This window comes from Pogona vitticeps, chromosome 2 (assembly GCF_051106095.1).
Source record: "Pogona vitticeps strain Pit_001003342236 chromosome 2, PviZW2.1, whole genome shotgun sequence".
NCBI classification, from domain to species: domain Eukaryota; kingdom Metazoa; phylum Chordata; class Lepidosauria; order Squamata; family Agamidae; genus Pogona; species Pogona vitticeps.
Genome location: NC_135784.1, coordinates 27,285,912 through 27,306,956, shown reverse-complemented (window position 1 = coordinate 27,306,956; position 21,045 = coordinate 27,285,912). Strand labels below are relative to the sequence as shown.

The following is a 21,045-nucleotide window of genomic DNA, read 5'->3' as shown; positions in this document are numbered from 1 at the left end:
CTGTGTCTTTTCTGTGGTGGTTGCAACCCTCTAGAGGTGGCTGCCCCGTGTGGGGTTGAATTCCAAATTCCTCCTTGGCTTCTGGAGACAGATTAAACCTGGCTGTTCACACAAACATTTTATGCTTTGCCACAGGTTCATCCTGTCAACAGTAATCAGGTTCCCCCTCTTTTCCCTGTGCTTGTGAACTTGATGTCATCTGCCACTGTTGAATATTATGCTCTTTACATAAAAATTTATTTCGTTTAGTGTTACTGCAGTATTTGTTAAGTCACTTTTTCTTATAGCTGTTCCCCCCCCCACCTCCTGCTTTTCCTATGTTAATTTTGTTATGGGTCTTCTACGTATATATTACTGTATGTCCTTTGTTTACTACCCAGTTTGGTGGCATGGCCACTAGTTGGGTGAGGTAAAAGTATAATTAAATAAATAAGTAAATGTTTCTCTGTCTGAGGAAGAGGATTTATCCACAAAAGTTCACATTAAGAGAGAGTTAGTCTTTAAGGGGCCCAAATGGTTTTGTTCTTGCTCTTTCTCTATAGAAAGAGTTGCTTCGAGTCAAGATCTTAAAGAGCTTTAGAGCAGGATGACACACAGAGATTTCTCTTCAAGCAGATGTTCTCCTTGGCCGTTGCCCAGCCTCCCCACCCCCACCTTAGGTCTTTATCTTAAGAGAAAAGCAATTTGGCTGAAAATAACCTTCGTCCCTGTTTTTAAAAAAGAAACACTGGTTTGTAATATTAGGAGAACAGCCAGTATATATTGAATCCAGAGCAAAATCTTGTTGTCGGACATTTTCGGCCCTGTAACCTAGATTGGAAGGAATAAATTTAAACCCCTGAAAATCTTTATTCTCCCCTTTTATTTCTAGGTCCCGAAGGCTCTTACCCACCTCCCCTCCCTCCCCATTGCATTGTCTGCTATCTCAAATAACGATAGTTTGACACAACTACAGAAGATTTTTTTAAAAATTGAATTGCAAGGGGAGGGGGGGAAATGCCCCCGGTGTCAGAAAGGTTATCACTCAGCCAATTAATGCCAGTCTGTTCCAACACTCGGAAATTCCAAGTTGGGTGGACTTCCAGCCCCAGGTCAAGTGGGGGGAACTCAGTGAATACTACCCCAGTTCAAGAAATCCGACCTGATACTGTTAACAGTGCTGATCATGATTTGATCACGGCTGAAGAGGTCGACTATCAATTCCCTCTCACTGTCTACAAAGTTAAAACAGCACATCATGGACCAATTCCCAAAGACACTGTGGGTCTCATTCTCCCCTGCTCTAGCATCTCTGCATGGGGTTTATTTGTTGTACCAGGCGTCATTGATGGGGATTATGAGGGATCTCTCATTATTCAAACCACATATAATATACCACAGGCCCTTCCTGCAGGTGAACCTATCACTCAATTGTTGTTGCTTCCATTAACACAGATGGGTCCTTCTACCAACCTTCGTAATGGGAGTTTTGGTTCGATTTGCTGCCTTAACTACCATTGAGCACGCACAGCCCCGACTCCCTCTTAAAATGGGATCGCTTGTCCTTAAAGGCCTGATTTATACGGGAGTAGGGTTGCCAGATGTCAGGCAAAAGGAGGACATGCCCTCCTTTTTAGCCTAATGTCCTCCGTCAGGAAGGGAAAGGTCAAATGCCAGGCTTTTGTATATTTTATGTTATAATTTTGGATGGGAGGGGGAGAGGTGGAAGGACTCCCTTCCATCTGGCTTTCCCCTCCCCCACCTGCCCGCCCACCCCCGGTATTTTGAAAAAAAGGACTCAATTGAATTTATTTTTAATTTTTAACATGACTGTTTCTTGGTCAGTTCACTAAAAGACATTTATTTGGCAGCTATTGTACTAATGTTGTATTGATTGTGGGTTTAAAGTGGATTCAAATGAAACATTCAATATGTCCTCCTTTTTGTCTTTCTATGTCCTCCTTTTGGTACCAGTGTATCTGGCAGTCCTATATGGGAGCTGATGTTAGCATTATTGCAAAGGAAGACTAGCCAGAAAGCTATCCCACCCAGCCAGTGAAGGACATTTGGGGAGTTGGAGGCTATGAGCAAGCCCAGAAAAGCCTTCAGCTCATTGTTCTGGACAGTCTAGGTGACTCTCCTAGACAAATCACAATCACTCCTTCCATTCTGCATATTCCCTTTTCCATCTGGGGTTGGGATCTCTTGAAAAAGGTGAATGCAAAATTGCAGACAAATTTATAATACAGGCCTCTATGCAATCTGACACAGCCTTGCCATTAACCTGGCTCCGTGGACCACCTGTCTGGGTTGATCAATGGCCATTGTCACGCAGTGGAGGCCTTAGTTAAGGAGCAATTAGATCAAGGACATATAGAGTATTCCACCCGTCAGTGGAATACCCCCATTTTTATCATCAAAAAGAAATCTGGGAACTGGCGTTTGGTACTTTATAGACCTGTGTACAACCATTCCCAACCTACTCAAAGAAATCAGTGCAAAGTCTTGCCTCAAGAAATGTTGATGTCAACATTTTGTGGATCTAGCCCTAATCTTAAAGCCAGCTAATTTGTTATTAGGCAGCCTCGATATCTGCTGAACAGTATCTAGTTTCCTCTGCCAGGGGTAAGCCTAGCTCCTGTGCTATTGACTGAAAATTGTTTAAAATGAATCTACATTTTCCTGTATTCCTTTCTCCATAAAAAAGTAACCATCCAAATAATGGGCCGTAGACTTACAGCCTGCCCTACTCTAAGTTTCCACTCAGTAAACAAGCTGAAACGCTCCAAAGCAGTGCACAAAACTGATCAGCCTATAGGTAATGCTCTGTCAATGTAAAAAAAAATCCCTGAAAATGAATTCCTAACAAGTTGAAATGCTGCAGGTGAAATGGCAAAATTTGGAAAGCTGATTTTAAATCACATTTCTCCAGCTCTGCCCCCACACAGCACTTTCGTACCATGCAAACCTCCTCATTAAAGAAGGTGTAGTGCACAGTACAAAGCTCCTGAGGGATGGTGTCGTTAACCAATGCTCCCTCTGAGTAGGACAAGAGGTGTATTAGCCTTAACTCGCTTTAGGCCTTTTTGGCACTATTCCCAATGATAAAACCCTCAATGTCTCCAAAGGAGCCATTTTAAAGGGTCCCAGCAGTCTCCCTTCTTTTTCTTTCTCAATATTCGCCTGGACGACCTCCATTCCGTACACCAATTTGAGGTTTTACACAAAAAACGCCTTGCGCTCGCCAGTTGCCGGAATTCTAAAGCCATGCTTGAAACCCTGCAACAGGTAACTACCATCCTCTCTGTGGGGATACTCCCTCAACCATTCTTCCGGAACTGTATCCTTAATTGGGCCGGGTCAATTAACCACATCCTGGGCCCTTATTCTGACACTGGGCCCCTTCTCTAAAACATGAGGTGGTGGGATGATGACCCCCCCCATGCTCAACACTCATGCCTGAAACATCATGGTTTTCTAGTGCAAGCGCCCTTGGCATTGTATTCCCAACAAAGCAGGAGGGGTTGAACCACCTGACCCGCTCCTACGGGGCGATTCTGATTCAGGGTGACCTTTCTGTTGAAATGGCCACTATCAAACCTGTCCAACAAACTGGGTCTGGCTGGTGTCATGTGCCATATCCAGAGACCCGGCAGTGGCTCATCCCAACGAAGATTTGGGGAAATCGCACTCATACAGAATGATTCGTCATAATGAAGCCAGGCCTCCCCTGCAAAATCTACATACGCCCTGTATATCAAATTTAGATATTGGAAGAGGGATTGTGTTCGCCACAGTTAAGCCTTAACAATCACCCCAGCGTAAATTAAGAATCCTGGTAGCCAGTTGGACCATGTCCTATCCGGCTCCTTCGTCCTACGCCTCTCCTTGTCCTTATCATCCTCCTTGTCCACGTGCTTCTTTTCCACATCTTTATTTAGCAACTGAAAAAAAATCCAGATATTGATCCTTCTATATTTTTTTCTTCAGTCGCTGGGGTGAAGTGATCACCCAATGGCCTTGATTAATCGCCAGATGGAAAAGATCATAGAAACACGGTATTATAACCCATGTCAGGGACAGACGGGTATGGCCACACACCCACGCCTGCACCGCTAATCTCTTGCCAGCACCGACCGTTGGGGAAGGGGAGAGAATGAGGGGGGAGAACAAGGTGAGCTGCGTTGCTGAAGTTTTCACTCAGCATTGGCCCCAGCATTTTGGACTTCCACAAACAGAATCCTATTGTCAGTGGCCTCCCTGAGGCATGAAAAAATGGAGGCCTCCTTTGTCTTCCCTGAAGGACAGCCAAACATGCCAGAAAAACTCCTTTTGGGACCCATGAAGTAGACCCTGCTCTGGAGCTGTCCGTGGGACCAGCTGCAAAGTGAGCTGACCTGACAGAAGTGATTTTTGAACCCAACAATTATCAAAATCACAGTGATTTCTTACACTTCTCAGCAAAGTTCAACAGAGGATATTTTCCTCCTTTGAATCCCAGGTGAGAGCCTCAGAGGAACTCAGGAACTTCTTCTGTACAAATCCTGGAAAAGCTAGTGCATAAAGACCACCTGGGCCACTGAGCATCTGGGGCTGATGCTGAGGAAAGGCGAGGGGTGTGCCGGAGTTAGCTTTAATTGAAGCTAATCTTCCCGTCAGATGTGAGAGGAGGCATCCCGGATACCCAGTTGTATCAGAGAAGAGGCTGGCACTGCAGTCATGTTCCCGTGTGGAGGGTTTGGCTTCTAACAAGTGGGCTCTGAGAACCAAGGAAGAGAGGATGGAAAGAGCTTTACTAAGCATCTCCACCATGATCCAGTGGTATCTGCTGATGCTGATGCTGCCACCCTGTGCTTTTCATTTGGGGATCACGAGACAATGCCCCTGGAAGAAGATCAGAGATCGAAAGGCTTTCTTTAATTATTACAGGCCAGGAGATTACCAGATTACTGGGATCATAACGACCGCAAATTCTATATTTTGGCCGTATCATTTCTACAGTTCTCCCTCCCACAATGTTAATGTGTAAGTAATGGTGACTGATTCCACATTTTCCAATTTTCTCATGGCAAAAAGGAGATTTCTCTTATCTGGTTCTAGAGAATCATGTACTTCCCCTCTTCTGCAGGTTTCCCTTAATAAACCAGGTTCTGGGGGTGGTTCAGAAATGCAGAGGTACCTTGAGTTATTTCATGGCTACCTGAGGGAACCCTTTTAGCCTCCCCACCTCTGAAGTTTAATTGCAATTTTATTCTGTTTCTATGGACACTCACTATGTGAGTTTCAGATGAACAAATGATAGGCGAAATGATTGATGCAATAGCATCTTGTGTAACTAAAAATCATTGTGACCTCTGTAATAAAAGTGATTGTTTGGAAAAGTTGGTTTTTATAAAAGCAAATAGTTTTTAAGATTTTTTTCCACTTCTGTATTTGTCTTTGCTGTTGAATTGATTGGGCTTGTTTGGGGGTGGAGATTATGGGCACATTTTAAAAAATGTTTGTTAAGAATTTTTTTTGACTTCTGTTTTTCTTTTCCTGTTGAGTAGATCGGACTTCTTTGCAGGTGGGGTTTGGGGCACAAATTTATGCCCAGTCATATTCTGAACTTTTCTTTTCTTTAAATGTTAGCATTAATGTGATCTTTGCCACTTGAATTTGGATTTGGGTGGATTAGAAATATGTGCAGTTCCACATGTGGGGAATGCTGGGGGATAAAAGAGGTGACTCTTTTCCCTTTACCCTAGTATTTAGTAGAACAGTATCTTAACTCTTTCTGTTGATTAATACGCTTGTTTCAGTGACGCTGCTGGCAACCCCAGGAAAGAGGCTGGAAGATTCAAGCCCCAGCAGGAGAGCCAGGGCTGTGGACACAGGTGGTCCCAGATCCAGTTTATTTGGTCAGGTTGTTTCTGGGTTTGGGAGTTGCAGCGTTCCTAGGTGTGTTCATTATTCTTATGTGCCATCAAGTAGCCTCACACGTATGGTGACCCCATGAATGAGTGGCTTCCAAAATGTCATATCATTAGCAGCTCTTCTTAGCACTCTGAACGTCAAATCTTTAGCATCCTTTATGAAGCCCCACCTTCTTCCTCTTTCTCTACCGCCTTCACTTTTTCCTAGTATTATTGTCTTTTTCATTGTTGTCTTCTCATGACATGCTCTAAGTAGGACAAACTCCGGTTCATCATTTCCCCCCCGAGAGACAGTTTGGGCTTGATTTGATCTAGGACTCACAAGTTTTCTTTTTAACCATCCAGGGTATCAGCAAAGCTATCTTTCAGCACTATATTATTATTCTTTAAAAAAATATTCACATCAGTTTTCTTCATCATCCAATCTCAACCTTCTTCAGATTTCTTGGCTGCAGTTTCCAGTTTTTTTTGATGAGTGGATGCACTGGTAATAAAAATATTTACAATTCTAATATCTGAAAATCTTTAATGTCAACATTAAAGCAACATAACGTTTTCTGTAGCTCTCATCTTTATGTTCTTAATGGTCAACTGCATTTATTTGAGAGCATTTTATTTACTGTATTTTTTGCACCATAAGACACACCGCTCCATAAGACACAGCAAATTTTTAGCAGAAGAAAACAGGGAAAAATAATCTGTTTTCTTCGTTCCATAAGACACACAGACTTTCCACTCCCGTTTTGTGGTAAAAAGTGCGTCTTATAGTGCAAAAATACGGTATTCATTTTCATTGGCTTATGTTTCAAGCCATTCCTGCTTTCTACCTGAATATTTGGCATATTTTTAATTATTGAAGTTAATCCCACCAGTTTTCAATCCTCCTTGATCTGAATCCAGTCTAATTTTCCACATAAAATGAGCTGAATACAGAATGAACAGATATGGAGATAAACTTCACACTTTTCTTATGCATCTGCTTATGGAAAAACATTCTTTCTCTCCACATTCTGTCCTAGCATTGAGTCTTATCCATCAGGACAATCAAGTTATTGATGCACACCTATTTTTTTCTGTTACTTCAAATAGCTTTATGGGTATTCCATCCAATCCTGGTGATTTCTTTCTTCCAAGCACTTTGAGCATGACTTTCACTTTATATTCAGAAATTACAGGTTTTTCAATTGAAATTTGTTTGCTTTGAGGCTCTTCCGTAGAAGTCTTCAGTATACTGCTTTCTCCTTCTTTTTATTTCATCCTGGTGAGATGTTATGTTCTTCTGTTGATCTTTCAGCATTTGTAATGTAGGTTTAAATTTCCTTTTGACTTCTTTGGTCTTATAGAAGAGATCTCTTGTTTTCCCCTTTCTCTTGCACTATTTCTTTGCACTGAGTATTGTAAGGGTTATTTATCCTTACCCTATTTCTATAGATTTTTGCTTTTGATCTGTCCGTAACTATTTTAATTGTTTCTTCTATTGTGTATCTGGGCTTTTCTTTTGATAATCAATACAGTATGTCTTTGATATTCTTCATTACTAATATCTCTGGTTTCTTTCCATTGTAACACTCTCGGTTCCGCTTTGGTTCATACCTGTGTGTTCCAGCCATCTATGATTGTCAGCACGTTGTGCTTTGGTATGTGTGATCATTTTCCTCCTGGTCAATCATAAAAGCTTTTGATTTCTTTTTCTTCAGTGTCTGAACACCACTGGTTCTGCTTTGGTTCATCCTTATGTCTTCCAATCATCTATGATTCTCAGCAATCTCTGGTCAGTTTCTTCCTGGACCTTTTCATTACAGGTTTTGATTTCTTCTTCAGCATCTGTGCTGGTAACTTAGATTTGAATGCTGTTTATGTTAAAAGTTTTCCCAAGACGTCTGACTGATGTTATGGTGTAATTCTTTGCTTCATGTCTCTAACTTCCTCACCTTCATCTTGCCTCAGCATTAGAGGCATTGTTGCTTTCTGATTCTTTCATATAAATAGTAAAATAAGTTGTTTTCTGATGGTTAATATCCGGTTCCAGTCCATTTTTGTTCATTCACACCAAGCGCTATAATTTTTGAATGTTCAATTTTTTGCTTTACAATTTCCAGTTTACCTTGGTTCCTATTTCTCATGTCCCATTATCCAACTGCAGCTGAATTACGGCATCAGACTTTGCTGCACATCAGCCACCACCTATTGTAGCGACGTTAATCTAGTTGCTTCATTAGTAGCAGGGTTATTCTTCCTTGTCTTTTGTTTTTCCCTATCAGCTGACTGAGTGCCTTCCTCACTGTGCAGTTTTCTAGCGAGAAACATTCCTAAGTGGTTCACCATTGCCTTCTTTTGCACAGCAACAAAAGTTACTTTGAGTGCCACAGGTCTTGTCAGTAATGACATCGTCCAGTAATGTTGCTGCCTAGAAGCTGCCGGTCAGGAATTTATTTGCCCTCATCGCCAGTAGAATGACCTGCTGATGTGACCAATTATGATCCTGACGACAGTGGACTCTCCTCATTATATTATATTGTCACAACCCTTTGAAACTCCCTCACCACATTTAGGTGTTCATCCAAGAGCAGGTGCAAGTACTTTGTGGTCTTTGACATATGTGTAGTGTGTTCCTGTACCTGAGGAGACCCAGCATGTAGCCTTGAATGCAGGAGCCATGTGGCGCAGTGATTTAACAGCTGTACTGCTGCCAAAACTGTGCTTATGACCTGAGTCTCAAAACCAGGTAGCTGTCCCAAGGTTGGCTCAGCCTTCTATCCTTCTGAGGCCGGTAAAATGAGTACCCAGCTTTCGGGCTCAGGCAATGTGTAGCCTGCATAATTCACTTGTAAACCTCCCGGGAAGTGCTTGAAGTGCTATGGGGCGGTATATAAGCAACACACATTTTGACTAGCACTAGGGAGACTTGGATTCAAATTTCCACTGAGCCTTGATGTTTGCTTAAATTACCCACTTCTATGCAGCTTAACAAAGCAGAAAAGGAGAATAGGAGGATAAAGGAAGTAAGAAAAGTTGCAGGTAACCTATTGCAGAAAGCGATGACCCCACTGGAGAAGTCAGACCGCAGAGGAATCCCATCTAAACTTATGAAACAATGAAAGCAAAGCTGCCAACTGTGGGATGTAAAAGAGACCTTGTGCTCACTGAAATTTAACTCACTCCAATTGGCACAGATTGCAGCCTGCTTCTTTCGTTCCTGCATTTTCTTCCCTCAGTGGGTCCGAATCTTATCTCAAGGAGATCTCTCTTCCGTGCACGAAAGGTAGTTGGGACCCATTTTTAGGCTTTCGTATTCAATTCAGAATTGTTGTGAGGGTCAAACTTAGTGTGCAGTAAAAGAAAGTGGCCTTTATTTCTTTTCGTTCTTGGAATATATATACTGTATATAAATAAATTTTGAATAGATGTTACAAGTCCAGTGTGAAGGTTAGGACTTCCCAAGAAGTCTCATTATTTCCTTGTACAGTGCTTGTTGAGTCCCCTTTTTGTAACAGTGTAGAAGGCACGACATTCTGGCACATCCTGCCCTTCTTGTTTGCTGTTCGTGAGATCAACGAGAAGCCAACCCTTTTACCCAATATCACTCTGGGCTACAACATCTACGAGAATCATTTCAGTGCAAGGACGACTTCTGAGGCTTTGGTGGACCTGCTGTCTGTGGGGCAGCAGCATGTTCCAAACTACCTCTGTGGGAAGCAGACTGGTTTGTCGGTGGTTCTGGAAGGGGCTGACTCAGAAATGTCCACCCAGATTTCAACAATACTGGACATCTACAAGATCCCACAGGTATGAAAGGGGTAGAGGGTGAGTCGCCTTGTATTATTAAAAATCTCTATAGATTGCCACATAGGGGAAGGCAATGTCAGGGAGGGTGAAAGACAGATGATATAAATATTAAAAGTGTTATTGATGCTGTTGTGTGGATATACATTATTTTTATTACTCTCTTTGATGTTGAACCAATAATGAAGATCCCGGAGTTTTCATTTATATGATATCAGTTTTGTTTTTAGACAGAGGAAGGTGCATTCCTTTACTGTAGCAACACAGCAGATCGTAAAAATCATTTTAGATCATCTGAGGAGTCTGTGTTTTGTTCCCTTTCTTTCTCATTAGGTCAGTTATCGTTTCGTCAGTCAAATACCAAAGGAGACACACCAATACCCTTTTTTCTATCGAGCAGTCCCAAATCAGGAGCCTCCTTACCTGGGGATTGTCAAACTGCTCCTGCACTTCAGGTGGACTTGGATCGGCCTCCTGGCTCCAGATAATGAAAGCGGAGAAAGATTTATGGCCACTTTCTCGGCTGTGATCACAAAGAACGGCATATGTATTGCTTTCTCAAACAAAATACCCATAGGGTTTTTTGTCAGAAGAACACTTTCTGACTTGATTTCCAATCTTAGCAGCACTAAAGTCAATGTTGTTGTCTGTCAAGTAGACTCTCAGGCCATGTTGTATCTTGGAGTGATAATTCAAAGAGTTGAAGTGTTAAAAAAATCCCCTGTGGGAAAAGTATGGATTGCAACAGCTTTGCAGGATCTTACTGTGAGATTGTTGTTCAGAATGTTTGATCTCCAGTACACCCATGTTTACTTGTCCTTCTTGATCCAGACCAACAAAGGGACACAATATAATGATCTTCAGCCGGTTCTCTATAAAAATGACCAGTTAATCAGGGCAACATTTCATTGTTTCTATCCAAGAGATACGTTGTCTGTGAAAGTCTGGAACAGGTGCATCGAGAAAGGGAAGAGGGACAATCTGCCCCAGGATGTGATCGAGAGGATCCTGTCTCAAGACAGCTACAGCATTTACAATGCAATCCAGGTTGTGACACAGTCTTTGCATGCAGCACACCTTTCCCGATCAAATTGGAGGAAGACAATGGGTGGGCATAGCCTGGCAGCTCAAAGGATCCAGCCATGGCAGGTACTCCTTTCTGTTCACAGAAGGTTCCAGGGAAAACTGTTATTAATTGCTGAAATCAAGATCTGTGAGGCTCCTGTGGCAGTGGGAGCAGATTTTCTGTGTAGGATCTGTTGTCCCAATGAACAATTCTCCACTTTCCAGTGATCAGTCAGGGTGGTGAAATGATCATTTGTTAAAATGAGAATTCTCTTGATGTCTAGTTCACCAATCTGCTTCTCAGCTGCACAGACAACTCTGGAGTCTCCTTATATTATATGCTTCGGTCTCTACAGAATTTATGTATTGGCTGCGCAGTTGGGGGAATGGTTTAGGGCTTCATGGCCTGTATCATCCTCTTCTAAATGAGAACAGGCTCAGATATGAAGCCATTCTGGTTTGATTACCTCACCTCACCCCCGATTTTACTAGATCCAATGGAGAGGGTTTCAGTTTTCTTCTTGTATTCTATGATGTTGGTTCGGCTCTCCAGCAATGAATGACCTCCAATATGTTTTGTTCTGCACAGCCCAACTCAGCTCTCCCAAACCCAAGACAATGGGCTGTTTAATTGGGTAAATTCACCTCCTATTTGCACCATTCCTTTACCTGTTGCCTTAAATTTATCCCAGTATTCTTTCATTTTGTCTTTTCTTCTCGTGATGTGCTCAAAATAGTGTCGACTCACTTTCGTCACTTTTGCTAACAGAGTTCAAGTTCTACGTGATCTAGTTATATTATTTAAAAAATCCATAGTAATTATGGTGAGGGCCAAGATGTCTAACAGGATTTCCCGATTGTCTCATGAGGTTGCTTGTTCTTTTAGCTTCATCCTTTTCTTAAAAATGTCCAGTATTACAATATTGCCATGAATGGAGTTTATTTGGATGAGAATGGGGAGCTGGCAGCTGACTTCCATATCGTGAACTGGTTAATGTTTCCCAACAAGTCGACTGCCGGAGTAGAAGTTGGGCGTATAGAGAGACGGGACTCCCCTGAGATCAAGGTGACCGTTGATGAAAATGCCATTGGATGGTCCAGTTGGTTTAACCAGGTGGGAGAAACCACTTGTTTCATTTCAATCCCTTGATTTCCTCTTGATTTTTAAAAATTCTATCTCATTTTCTTTTTTATGCTTTTCCTACGGTATCTTGGATATGAAAAGAGTGTTCCTGTACCAAAAGGACATTTCCCTTGCTCATGTTCTGTACCTTATATTAAGATTAATTGCAAGATTATAGTAAATCATGTCCCGTACGTGGGGATCATCCACAAAGAGGAGACAGAGGAGACATATGAGCTCTTGGAGAGTTGTGGACGGCAATTCTCTTTTTTGCACAACACAAAGACTGACTTCCTGCTGTGGGGATTATTTGTTTGTTTTTTTGAAGGAATGCTAGCCAAATGGATCCCCTTGAGGTGCATATGCCATGCATCCTGGACCTCAACATGACCTTAAGCGACCCTACTTAGCCTGGTCCAGCCTGGTCTCCAGACCATCCTGAATAGAAAAAAGGAAGGGTGTCACTTGTTAATAAAAGCCTGCATGCAATTAAAGTCTCCCCTTAAGATCTCAACTCTTCCAGAAATAATTTCCACTAATGCAGAAATGAATCTACTAACTAGCATGTTTTCTCTCAACGCTGCTTTTCCTGATGCCCAGACGATGCCCTTTTCTAGATGCACCAAAAGTTGCCATCCAGGACATGTCAAGCTGGTGAAGGAGGGAGAGCCCGCCTGCTGCTATGGCTGTGCCCCGTGTGCAGGAGGAACCATCTCCACTCAGGAAGGTGGGTGACTCCAGGGCGAAAGAGGTGATCAGGAGGAGCATAATTAAGCAGAACTCACCTGTACTCTCTGCTTTTCACTGTAAATTCCACATCTGTTGTTTTCTGAAGAATTTGAAGGGAGGGTTACTAAAAAGGAAGTCAGCATCCCATGCCTTTTGGCCCCAGTAGGATGTGTAGGGCCAGGTTTCTTGAGCCTGTGGTAGAAAATCATAACTTCACTGTGTGTGAGGTAATCTTCAACCCACCGGTGGGGGGAAAAACAGAGGACTAAGGCAAGGGTCCACTCACACACTGTACAACGTTCTTCAGAAGCATCTGAGATAGTTACTCTATGTTACAGTAATGCAGGTGGTGTTTGAGACAGACCTCTGTTTTTGTAAGAGAATTCAACCTTTTGTAAGAGAATTCAACCAATTTGGTACATTTGGATGAGCTAAAGTATGCAGTTTGAGTGGGGAAAGCAGAGTTCAAATCTGGTTAGATGTTATTAAAGATGCATGCCAAACAACTGGGAAGATAAAATGGAAAACACTCAGGTATGCTGTAGAGAGCCCTGGAAAGGAATACCAGAATACAGATCGAAAATCAAGACAATTAATGATTTCAACTCCTGCTTTATGCAGGAATTCAATTCAAATTAAATCTGACATATGGTTGTCTAATTTTTCTTTCAGTCCTCCAGTACCTGATGGGAGTTGGCGACACTACTTCTGTTAATGAGGTCTAACCAGTGGTTCTTAACCTTTATTACTCAAGTGTTTTTGAACTGCAACTCCCAGAAAACCCAGCCAGCAGAACTGATGGTGAAGGCTTCTGGGAGTTGCAGTCCAAAAACATCTGAGCAACAAAGGTTAAGAACCAGTGGTGTAAACTATCATTGACTTTTCTTGCAGCCATTTTGCACTTATCCCTGTAAAGTTTCATTCTGTTGTTTTCAGCCCATTGCTCAAACCTGTCAAGATTTTTTTGAATTTTGTTCCTGCCTTCTGAGGTATTAGCTCCTCCATCCAATGTTGTGTCATAAGGAAATTTTGGAGGCATTTCATGCACCCCATTATCCAAATCATTATTGGTGGGTTCAAGATTGAGCCTTGTGGTACCCCAGTTGTGCCATCGCATAGCACTAGCGGAAATTAGAGGGAACAAGGGGACATTTATTGGAGCAGATCAGTGGATCTCCTGGTCCAGCAACCTGTTTCTCATGCTAGCCACCCAGATACCATCAGCAGGAAGGCACAGTCCGTTGCTGTCATTGCCCTCAGCAGCTGGACTTGCTTTTCATATTGCCTCTTAGCTGGATGGATGTATAGAGCCATTATGATGAAAATGCACTAACAGAAAAACCCTCTCTTCCCATCCCTACAACGTTCTATTCATTTGTGCAGTTCGTTATATCTGGAATCTTATTGATCAGAGGCAGAATGTTGTGCTGCTGCCGACACTGCTTTTGTTCCTGTTCTTTACCAGGCTGTGCCCCCTTCCACATCCTATCCTCACTGTGTTTTTCAGCAATTCATATACAGTGGTGCCTCGGTTAACGAGCGCCCCGTTTAATGAAAAAATCGCTTTTTGCAATCGCTTTGCGATTTTTCCCCATAGGCACCATTTTCCCCCAGCTGAGCGGCGGGAGCTTTGAAGCCCCGCCGCTCAGCTGGGGGAAAATGTCAGCAGTGGGCTGCGGCCTCGGAAGGACCCCGAAGCCACCGTCCCCTGCCGACAATTCTCTTCCGAGCTCTCAAAGGGCCCCCTCTGATATTGGAGAAAGCCCTTTGAGACCTCGGAAGGCTCTCAGCGGCGGCGGGGGAAGGGTACCGGGGTGTCGAAGGCTTCCAGGCCTTTGCTTGGAAGCCTTGCGGACACCCCCCCCACCCTGTCCCCGCTGCCGGCAGCCTCCCCACGCCGCCTACCCCGGCCGTTCTCGGACGCCTGGAAGTCCGAGAACGGCTGGGGAAAGTGGCGCGGGAAGGCTTCAAGCATCGGGGACAGGGTGGGGGTGGATCGGGAAGCTTGAAGCCTACCCGCGCCGCTTACCCTGGCCGTTCCCGGACTTCTGGAAGTCCGAGAACGGCCGGGGTAGGCGGCGCGGAGAGGCTTCAAGCTTCCCGATCCACCCCCCAGCCTGTCTCCACCGCTTAAAGGGTAACTGGCGGTTGGTGGGATCCAAGCCCGGGATGCCTGAAAGGCATCCCGATCCCACCACCCTCCCCCCGCAGCTTGGATCCGAGCCGCAGCGGCTACCCCAGCCATGGCCGGACTCTAGGGAGTCCAGCCATGGCTGAGGTAGCCGCCATGGGTCAGATCCAAGCCGCGGGGGGAGGGAAAAAACCGGATAATCCGTTCCAATTGGAACGGATTAACCGGTTTTCAATGCATTCCTATGGGAAATGGTGCTTCACATAACGATGTTTTCACATAACGTTTTTTTTTTCTGGAACCAATTAACATCGTTATGCGAGGCACCACTGTACTCTGTTTCACATAAATCCCATTTTACACTGACCTCCCTTTCATGCTGGACTGCCTTTCCCATGAACCTTTATCTCTCTAAAGGCAGTTACAAACCATCAACATTGAGAGGCCATATATTCCCCATTCCCTTTTAATAAATGAAAAAGACCAGTGATGATAACTGATGTAGGATGGATTATATGAATGCTGAAAGTGTTGTAATTCTTTCCAGATGCAGAAGACTGCGACAAATGTCCAGATGAGCAATTTTCGAATGAGGAACGAGATCAATGCGTTGACAAAGTTATCAGCTTCCTCTCTTATGAACAACCTTTGGGGATCTCCCTTACTTTCTTGGCCCTGCTCTCATCCCTAAATACACTCTTGGTGTCAGGAATATTCGTGAAACACCGAGAAACGCCCATCGTCAAAGCCAACAACAGGCACCTCACCTATGTCCTCCTCGGCTCCCTCCTCTTTTGCTTCTGGTCCCCCTTTCTATTCATTGGCCAGCCCCAGAGAGTGACCTGCCTTCTCCGACAAACTGCCTTCAGTGTCATCTTCTCAGTTGCCGTCTCTTCCCTGTTGGCAAAAACCGTCATGGTAGTGGTAGCCTTTATGGCCACTAAGCCAGGGAACACTATGAGGAAATGGCTGGGGAAGACTCTGGCCAACTCCATTGTTCTTTCTTGTTCCAGTGTACAAGTGGGCATCTGCATTGTTTGGCTGGGCATCTCCCCTCCATTCCCAGAATCTGACATGCATTCCCAACCTGGGCTTATCATACTGCAGTGCAACGAGGGCTCTGTTGTGATCTTTTATAGTGCCCTTGGCTATATGGGCTTTCTGGCTGCCACCTGTTTCACCCTGGCTTTCCTAGCCAGGAAGCTGCCTGGGGCCTTCAATGAAGCCAAGCTGATCACCTTCAGCATGTTGGTCTTCTGCAGCGTTTGGGTGTCCTTTGTGCCCACCTACCTGAGCACCAAAGGGAAGTACATGGTGGCCGTGCAGGTCTTCTCCATCCTATCCTCCAGTCTGGGGTTACTGGGCTGCATCTTTGTCCCCAAATGCTACATTATTGTATTTAGGCCTGACCTGAACGCCAAGGAGCATTTAATGTTGAAAACCCAGAATGATAACTGAACCTTCATATTTTTTTGGGGGGGGAAATGACACTTATTTTTCTTCTGTACTTACAATGAACTAGCATATTTCCCTAATCAACGTATTTTCTAATTTCACATTCACTGAGAGGAATTATTAGAAGGAAAGAGAAAGATGAAGGTATTCTATCCCCTAGTACAGGAAAATGCATCCAAATGATTGATTTGTAAGTTTGAGTAGTTTCAGTGGGCATTTCCTTCTCTACGGTAAGTGTGCCAATGATCTGTACAAAAAGTTTACAAGACTGTGGTCAGGCATGGCTTAAGCAAGATTAGAGCTGAAGGGTGTACAAGGCAGAGTCCGTGGCTGCTCCAATCATTTTTGTTTGGGGGAAACCTGAATGTATGACTCTGTCTTCCTTGCACCGTACAAGGGGAAAAAGTGTTGAAGAATGTTAGCTTTAAAAGTTTTAGCAGAAGCTTCTCCTTGCAAAGTCTTAAGACCGGAATGACACACCGATAGCAGGAATGCATGGGGAGAAATATATTTACATGGCTATACAAACTGACATAGTGTCCTCAGGAACTTAACGTACAGTAGTTGCCGGGGCGGAAATTCACCAAGACAATCTAACAAGGAACTGCAAAGAACATAGTAACACTTCCCTTAATTTATATTTCCTTTACCCAATCATATCAGGGTTTGCTTTAGGATAACTTATCTCTCACGATTGTGTTCTTTTAGCCACCTGTACTCACCATAATCACTTGCTAATTACAACATATTTGTATACTTTCCAATCTGCTGAATAAAGTTGCATGTTCAGTTGATTTGCTTTCGTACTTTTAGCAAGAGGTTGGACTCCATGGCCTGATAGGCCTTTTCCAACCTCATTAGTCTATGGTTCTATGATTCCACAATGCCCCCAACATATCTTTCTTCTAAGGCAATGTGTGAAATTTCAAAGGTCTCTCAGAGCTCCAGATATTTGATCCAACCCACCTACCCACCAACACCCACTGAAGGGCTTTGAACCAGTCTGGTGGAGTGAACAAAGGGTCCAAGTGAGAACCAGGTGATACCGGTTTGAATCCCTGCTCAGTCCTGGAAACTCACTATAGACTTGGCAGAGGGAGCAAAGATAGAACCACTCCATCAACATGTGACCTCATACCCTGAAAACCTTATTAAAGTACGTGTAAGTGGGAAGGGACTTAAGAGTAGAGAATGACATTCCCCAGGACTGTAGCCTTGATGACTGAGTGGAAGGTAGTTTGTTTATTCATTTTATTTATATGATTTGTATCCCGGCCATCTAGTCTATGCGACCACTCTGGGCGGCTTCCAATATAATATAAACAATTCACATAACACAAAGTTACACAAATATTCAAATGAAAACGTGAAAACCAGAAAAGTAAAGTAAAAATAGATAAAGAAAAAAGAAGAAAGAATCAAGTTTATGGGGCACTTCGTAGGACAATACATGCCGATAGATTTCTGTTACCAGGGACAAGCATGGGGATAGAGGCCTGGGCCCTCACATGGCCTGAATGCCAGTGGCACCATGTGTGGTTGCTCTGACGTCCTTCCTTCAAGAACAGAATGGAAGATTTTGGAGACACGCCTTAAAGAAGGACAAGCTCTATTGGCCATCTTTCTTCACAAACCTTCACCAACTATTTCTACTGCAAGGGCTCAGCAGGCAGGAGATCTCGCTGAGCGCTGCTCTTTCAATCTCCAGTGCTGCCAATACACTGAGGCCTTGTGGGTGGTTCAAAAGAGATTTTTATGCTCCATACTTTTTGACAACCCCCCTTTCATGCTAAATATTACATGATTGTTTTTAGGCCTGAGCTGAACAGCAAGGAGCATTTGATGCCCAAAACTCAGGGTGGTACTTGATCCTACAGTACAATCTTCTTAAAAATAGTTTTTGGCAATTTTTGTCAGCCGTAATTATAGCGACGTTTAGGGGTTTCCTTAATTAACATCTCTCTTCACTTCACATTCGTACATACATTGAGATGAAAACTGGTGGTGAAGAGAAAGATAGAGGTATTCTATCCCTTATTATGGCCTTAGGTCATAGGAACTCACATGGCTGATTTGAAAGACTCCCTTCGCCGCCATGAATCCATCTCCTAAGATCAGGGGTGGCCCAGGAGGCAGAGCAGCAACCTCCAGCTCCTGCCCACCTGTGGCAACTTGCAGAGCATCTAACACGAGACAACCTCTTTAGGGCAAGGGTTGCAGGACATTCCACAAATGTGCTGATGACAACATTGGAAGCCCTTCATACCCTCTTTCCCCGAAAATAAGACCTATCCTGAAATAAGCCCTAGTATGATTTTCCAGGATGCTTGTCATATAAGCCCTATCACAAAAATAAGCCCCAGTTCAGTGAAACCCAGCCCTCCAGCCTTGTGCAGCAACCAGAAGAAGATGACATGACTGTATTTGCATAAATGTAGATTGTTGTACATCAAATAAGTCCCCTCCAAACAAGCCCTAATGCGTTTTTTGGAGCAAAAATTAATATAAGACCCTATCTTATTTTTGAGGAAACACGGTAGCTCAGGACCTTGCTACTTCTCTGAGTACTTTTCCCTCAAAATATCTCCTCATGCCACCCACACCTCTTCTACTGGGATGTTGTAAGTGTCAACCCTGAGGGAGGCCCAGAAATCTGCCCCATCCCCCAAAACTGTGTCTTTTCTGTGGTGGTTGCAACCCTCTAGAGGTGGCTGCCCCGTGTGGGGTGAAATTCCAAATTCCTCCTTGGCTTCTGGAGACAGATTAAACCTGGCTGTTCACACAAACTTTTTATGCTTTGCCACAGGTTCATCCTGTCGCCAGTAATCAGGTTCCCCCTCTTTTCCCTGTGCTTGTGAACTTGATGTCATCTGCCACTGTTGAATATTATACTCTTTACATGACAATTTATTTCGTTTAGTGTTACTGCAGTATTTGTTAAGTCACTTTTTCTTATAGCTGATGTTCCCCCCCCTCCTGCTTTTCCTATGTTAATTTTGTTATGGGTCTTCTACGTATATATTACTGTATGTCCTTTGTTTACTACCCAGTTTGGTGGCATGGCCACTAATTGGGTGAGGTAAAGTAAAATTAAATAAATAAGTAAATGTTTCTCTGTCTGAGGAAGAGGATTTATCCACAAAAGTTCACATTAAGACAGAGTTAGTCTTTAAGGGGCCCAAATGATTTTGCTCTTTCTCTATAGAAAGAGTTGCTTCGAGTCAAGAAGATCTTAAAGAGCTTCAGAGCAGGACGACACACAGAGATTTCTCTTCAAGCAGACGTTCTTCTTAGCCGTTGCCCAGCCTCCCCACCCCCACCTTAGGTCTTTATCTTAAGAGAAAAACAATTTGGCTGAAAATAACCTTTGTCCCTGTTTTTTTTAAAAAAACACTGGTTTGTAATATTAGAAGAACAACCAGTATATATTGAATCCAGAGCAAAATCTTGTTGTCAGACATTTTCGGCCCTGTAACCTAGATTGGAAGGAATAAATTTAAAATCCTGAAAATCTTTATTCTCCCCTTTTATTTCTAGGTCCCGAAGGCTCTTACCCACCTCCCCTCCATCCCCATTGCATTGTCTGCTATCTCAAATAACGATAGTTTGACACAACTACAGAAGATTTTTTAAAAAATTGAACTGCAAGGGGAGGGGGGAAATGCCCCCGGTGTCAGAAAGGTTATCACTCAGCCAATTAATGCCAGTCTGTTCCAATACCAGGAAATTCCAAGTTGGGTGGACTTCCAGCCCCAGGTCAAGTGGGGGGAACTCAGTGAATACTACCCCAGATCAAGAAATCCGACCTGATACTGTTAACAGTGCTGATCATGATTTGATCACGGCTGAAGAGGTCGACTATCAATTCCCTCTCACTGTCTACAAAGTTAAAACAGCACATCATGGACCAATTCCCAAAGACACTGTGGGTCTCATTCTCCCCCGCTCTAGCATCTCTGCATGGGGTTTATTTGTTGTACCAGGCGTCACTGATGGGGATTATGAGGGATCTTTCATTATTCAAACCACATATAATATACCACAGGCCCTTCCTGCAGGTGAACCTATCACTCAATTGTTGTTGCTTCCATTAACACAGATGGGTCCTTCTACCAACCTTCGTAATGGGAGTTTTGGTTCGATTTGCTGCCTTAACTACCATTGAGCATGCACAGCCCCGACTCCCTCTTAAAATGGGATCGCTTGTCCTTAAAGGCCTGATTTATACGGGAGTAGGGTTGCCAGATGTCAGGCAAAAGGAGGACATGCCCTCCTTTTTAGCCTAATGTCCTCCGTCAGGAAGGGAAAGGTCAAATGCAAGGCTCTTGTATATTTTATGTTATAATTTTGGATGGGAGGGGGAGAGGTGGAGGGACCCCCTTCCCCCTGGCTTTCCCCTCCCCCACCTGCCCGCCCACCCCCGGTATTTTGAAAAAAAGGACTCAATTGAATTTATTTTTAATTTTTAACATGACTGTTTCTTGGTCAGTTCACTAAGAGACATTTATTTGGCAGCTATTGTACTAATGTTGTATTGATTGTGGGTTTAAAGTGGATTCAAATGAAACATTCAATATGTCGTCCTTTGTCCTCCTTTTTGTCTTTCTATGTCCTCCTTTTTGTACCAATGTATCTGGCATTCCTATATGGGAGCTGATATTAGCATTATTGCAAAGGAAGACTAGCCAGAAAGCTATCCCACCCAGCCAATGAAGGACATTTGGGGAGTTGGAGGCTATGAGCAAGCCCAGAAAAGCCTTCAGCCCATTATTCTGGACAGTCTAGGTGACTCTCCTAGACAAATCACAATCACTCCTTCCATTCTGCATATTCCCTTTTCCATCTGGGGTTGGGATCTCTTGAAA

At 43.5% G+C, this 21,045-nt stretch overlaps 1 protein-coding gene across 1 annotated transcript; it reads left to right on the top strand.

Annotated features, from left to right (window-relative positions):
* The first annotated feature begins 11,704 nt into the window (after positions 1–11,704).
* LOC140703673 (vomeronasal type-2 receptor 26-like) lies at positions 11,705–16,971 on the top strand. Its single transcript, XM_078388645.1, has 2 exons — positions 11,705–12,592; positions 15,273–16,971. Exons 1-2 carry the CDS (start codon positions 12,349–12,351, stop codon positions 16,181–16,183), a joined length of 1,155 nt encoding a protein of 384 aa, XP_078244771.1. The 5' UTR covers positions 11,705–12,348; the 3' UTR covers positions 16,184–16,971.
* Positions 16,972–21,045: the final 4,074 nt, after the last annotated feature.

Coding starts and splice junctions, on each gene's coding strand:
- LOC140703673 (XM_078388645.1), top strand. CDS start 12,349: ATGCAATTAAAGTCTCCCCTTAAGATCTCAACTCTTCCAGAAATAATT. Junction 12,593..15,272: donor AACCATCTCCACTCAGGAAG/GTGGGTGACTCC, acceptor AATTCTTTCCAG/ATGCAGAAGACTGCGACAAA.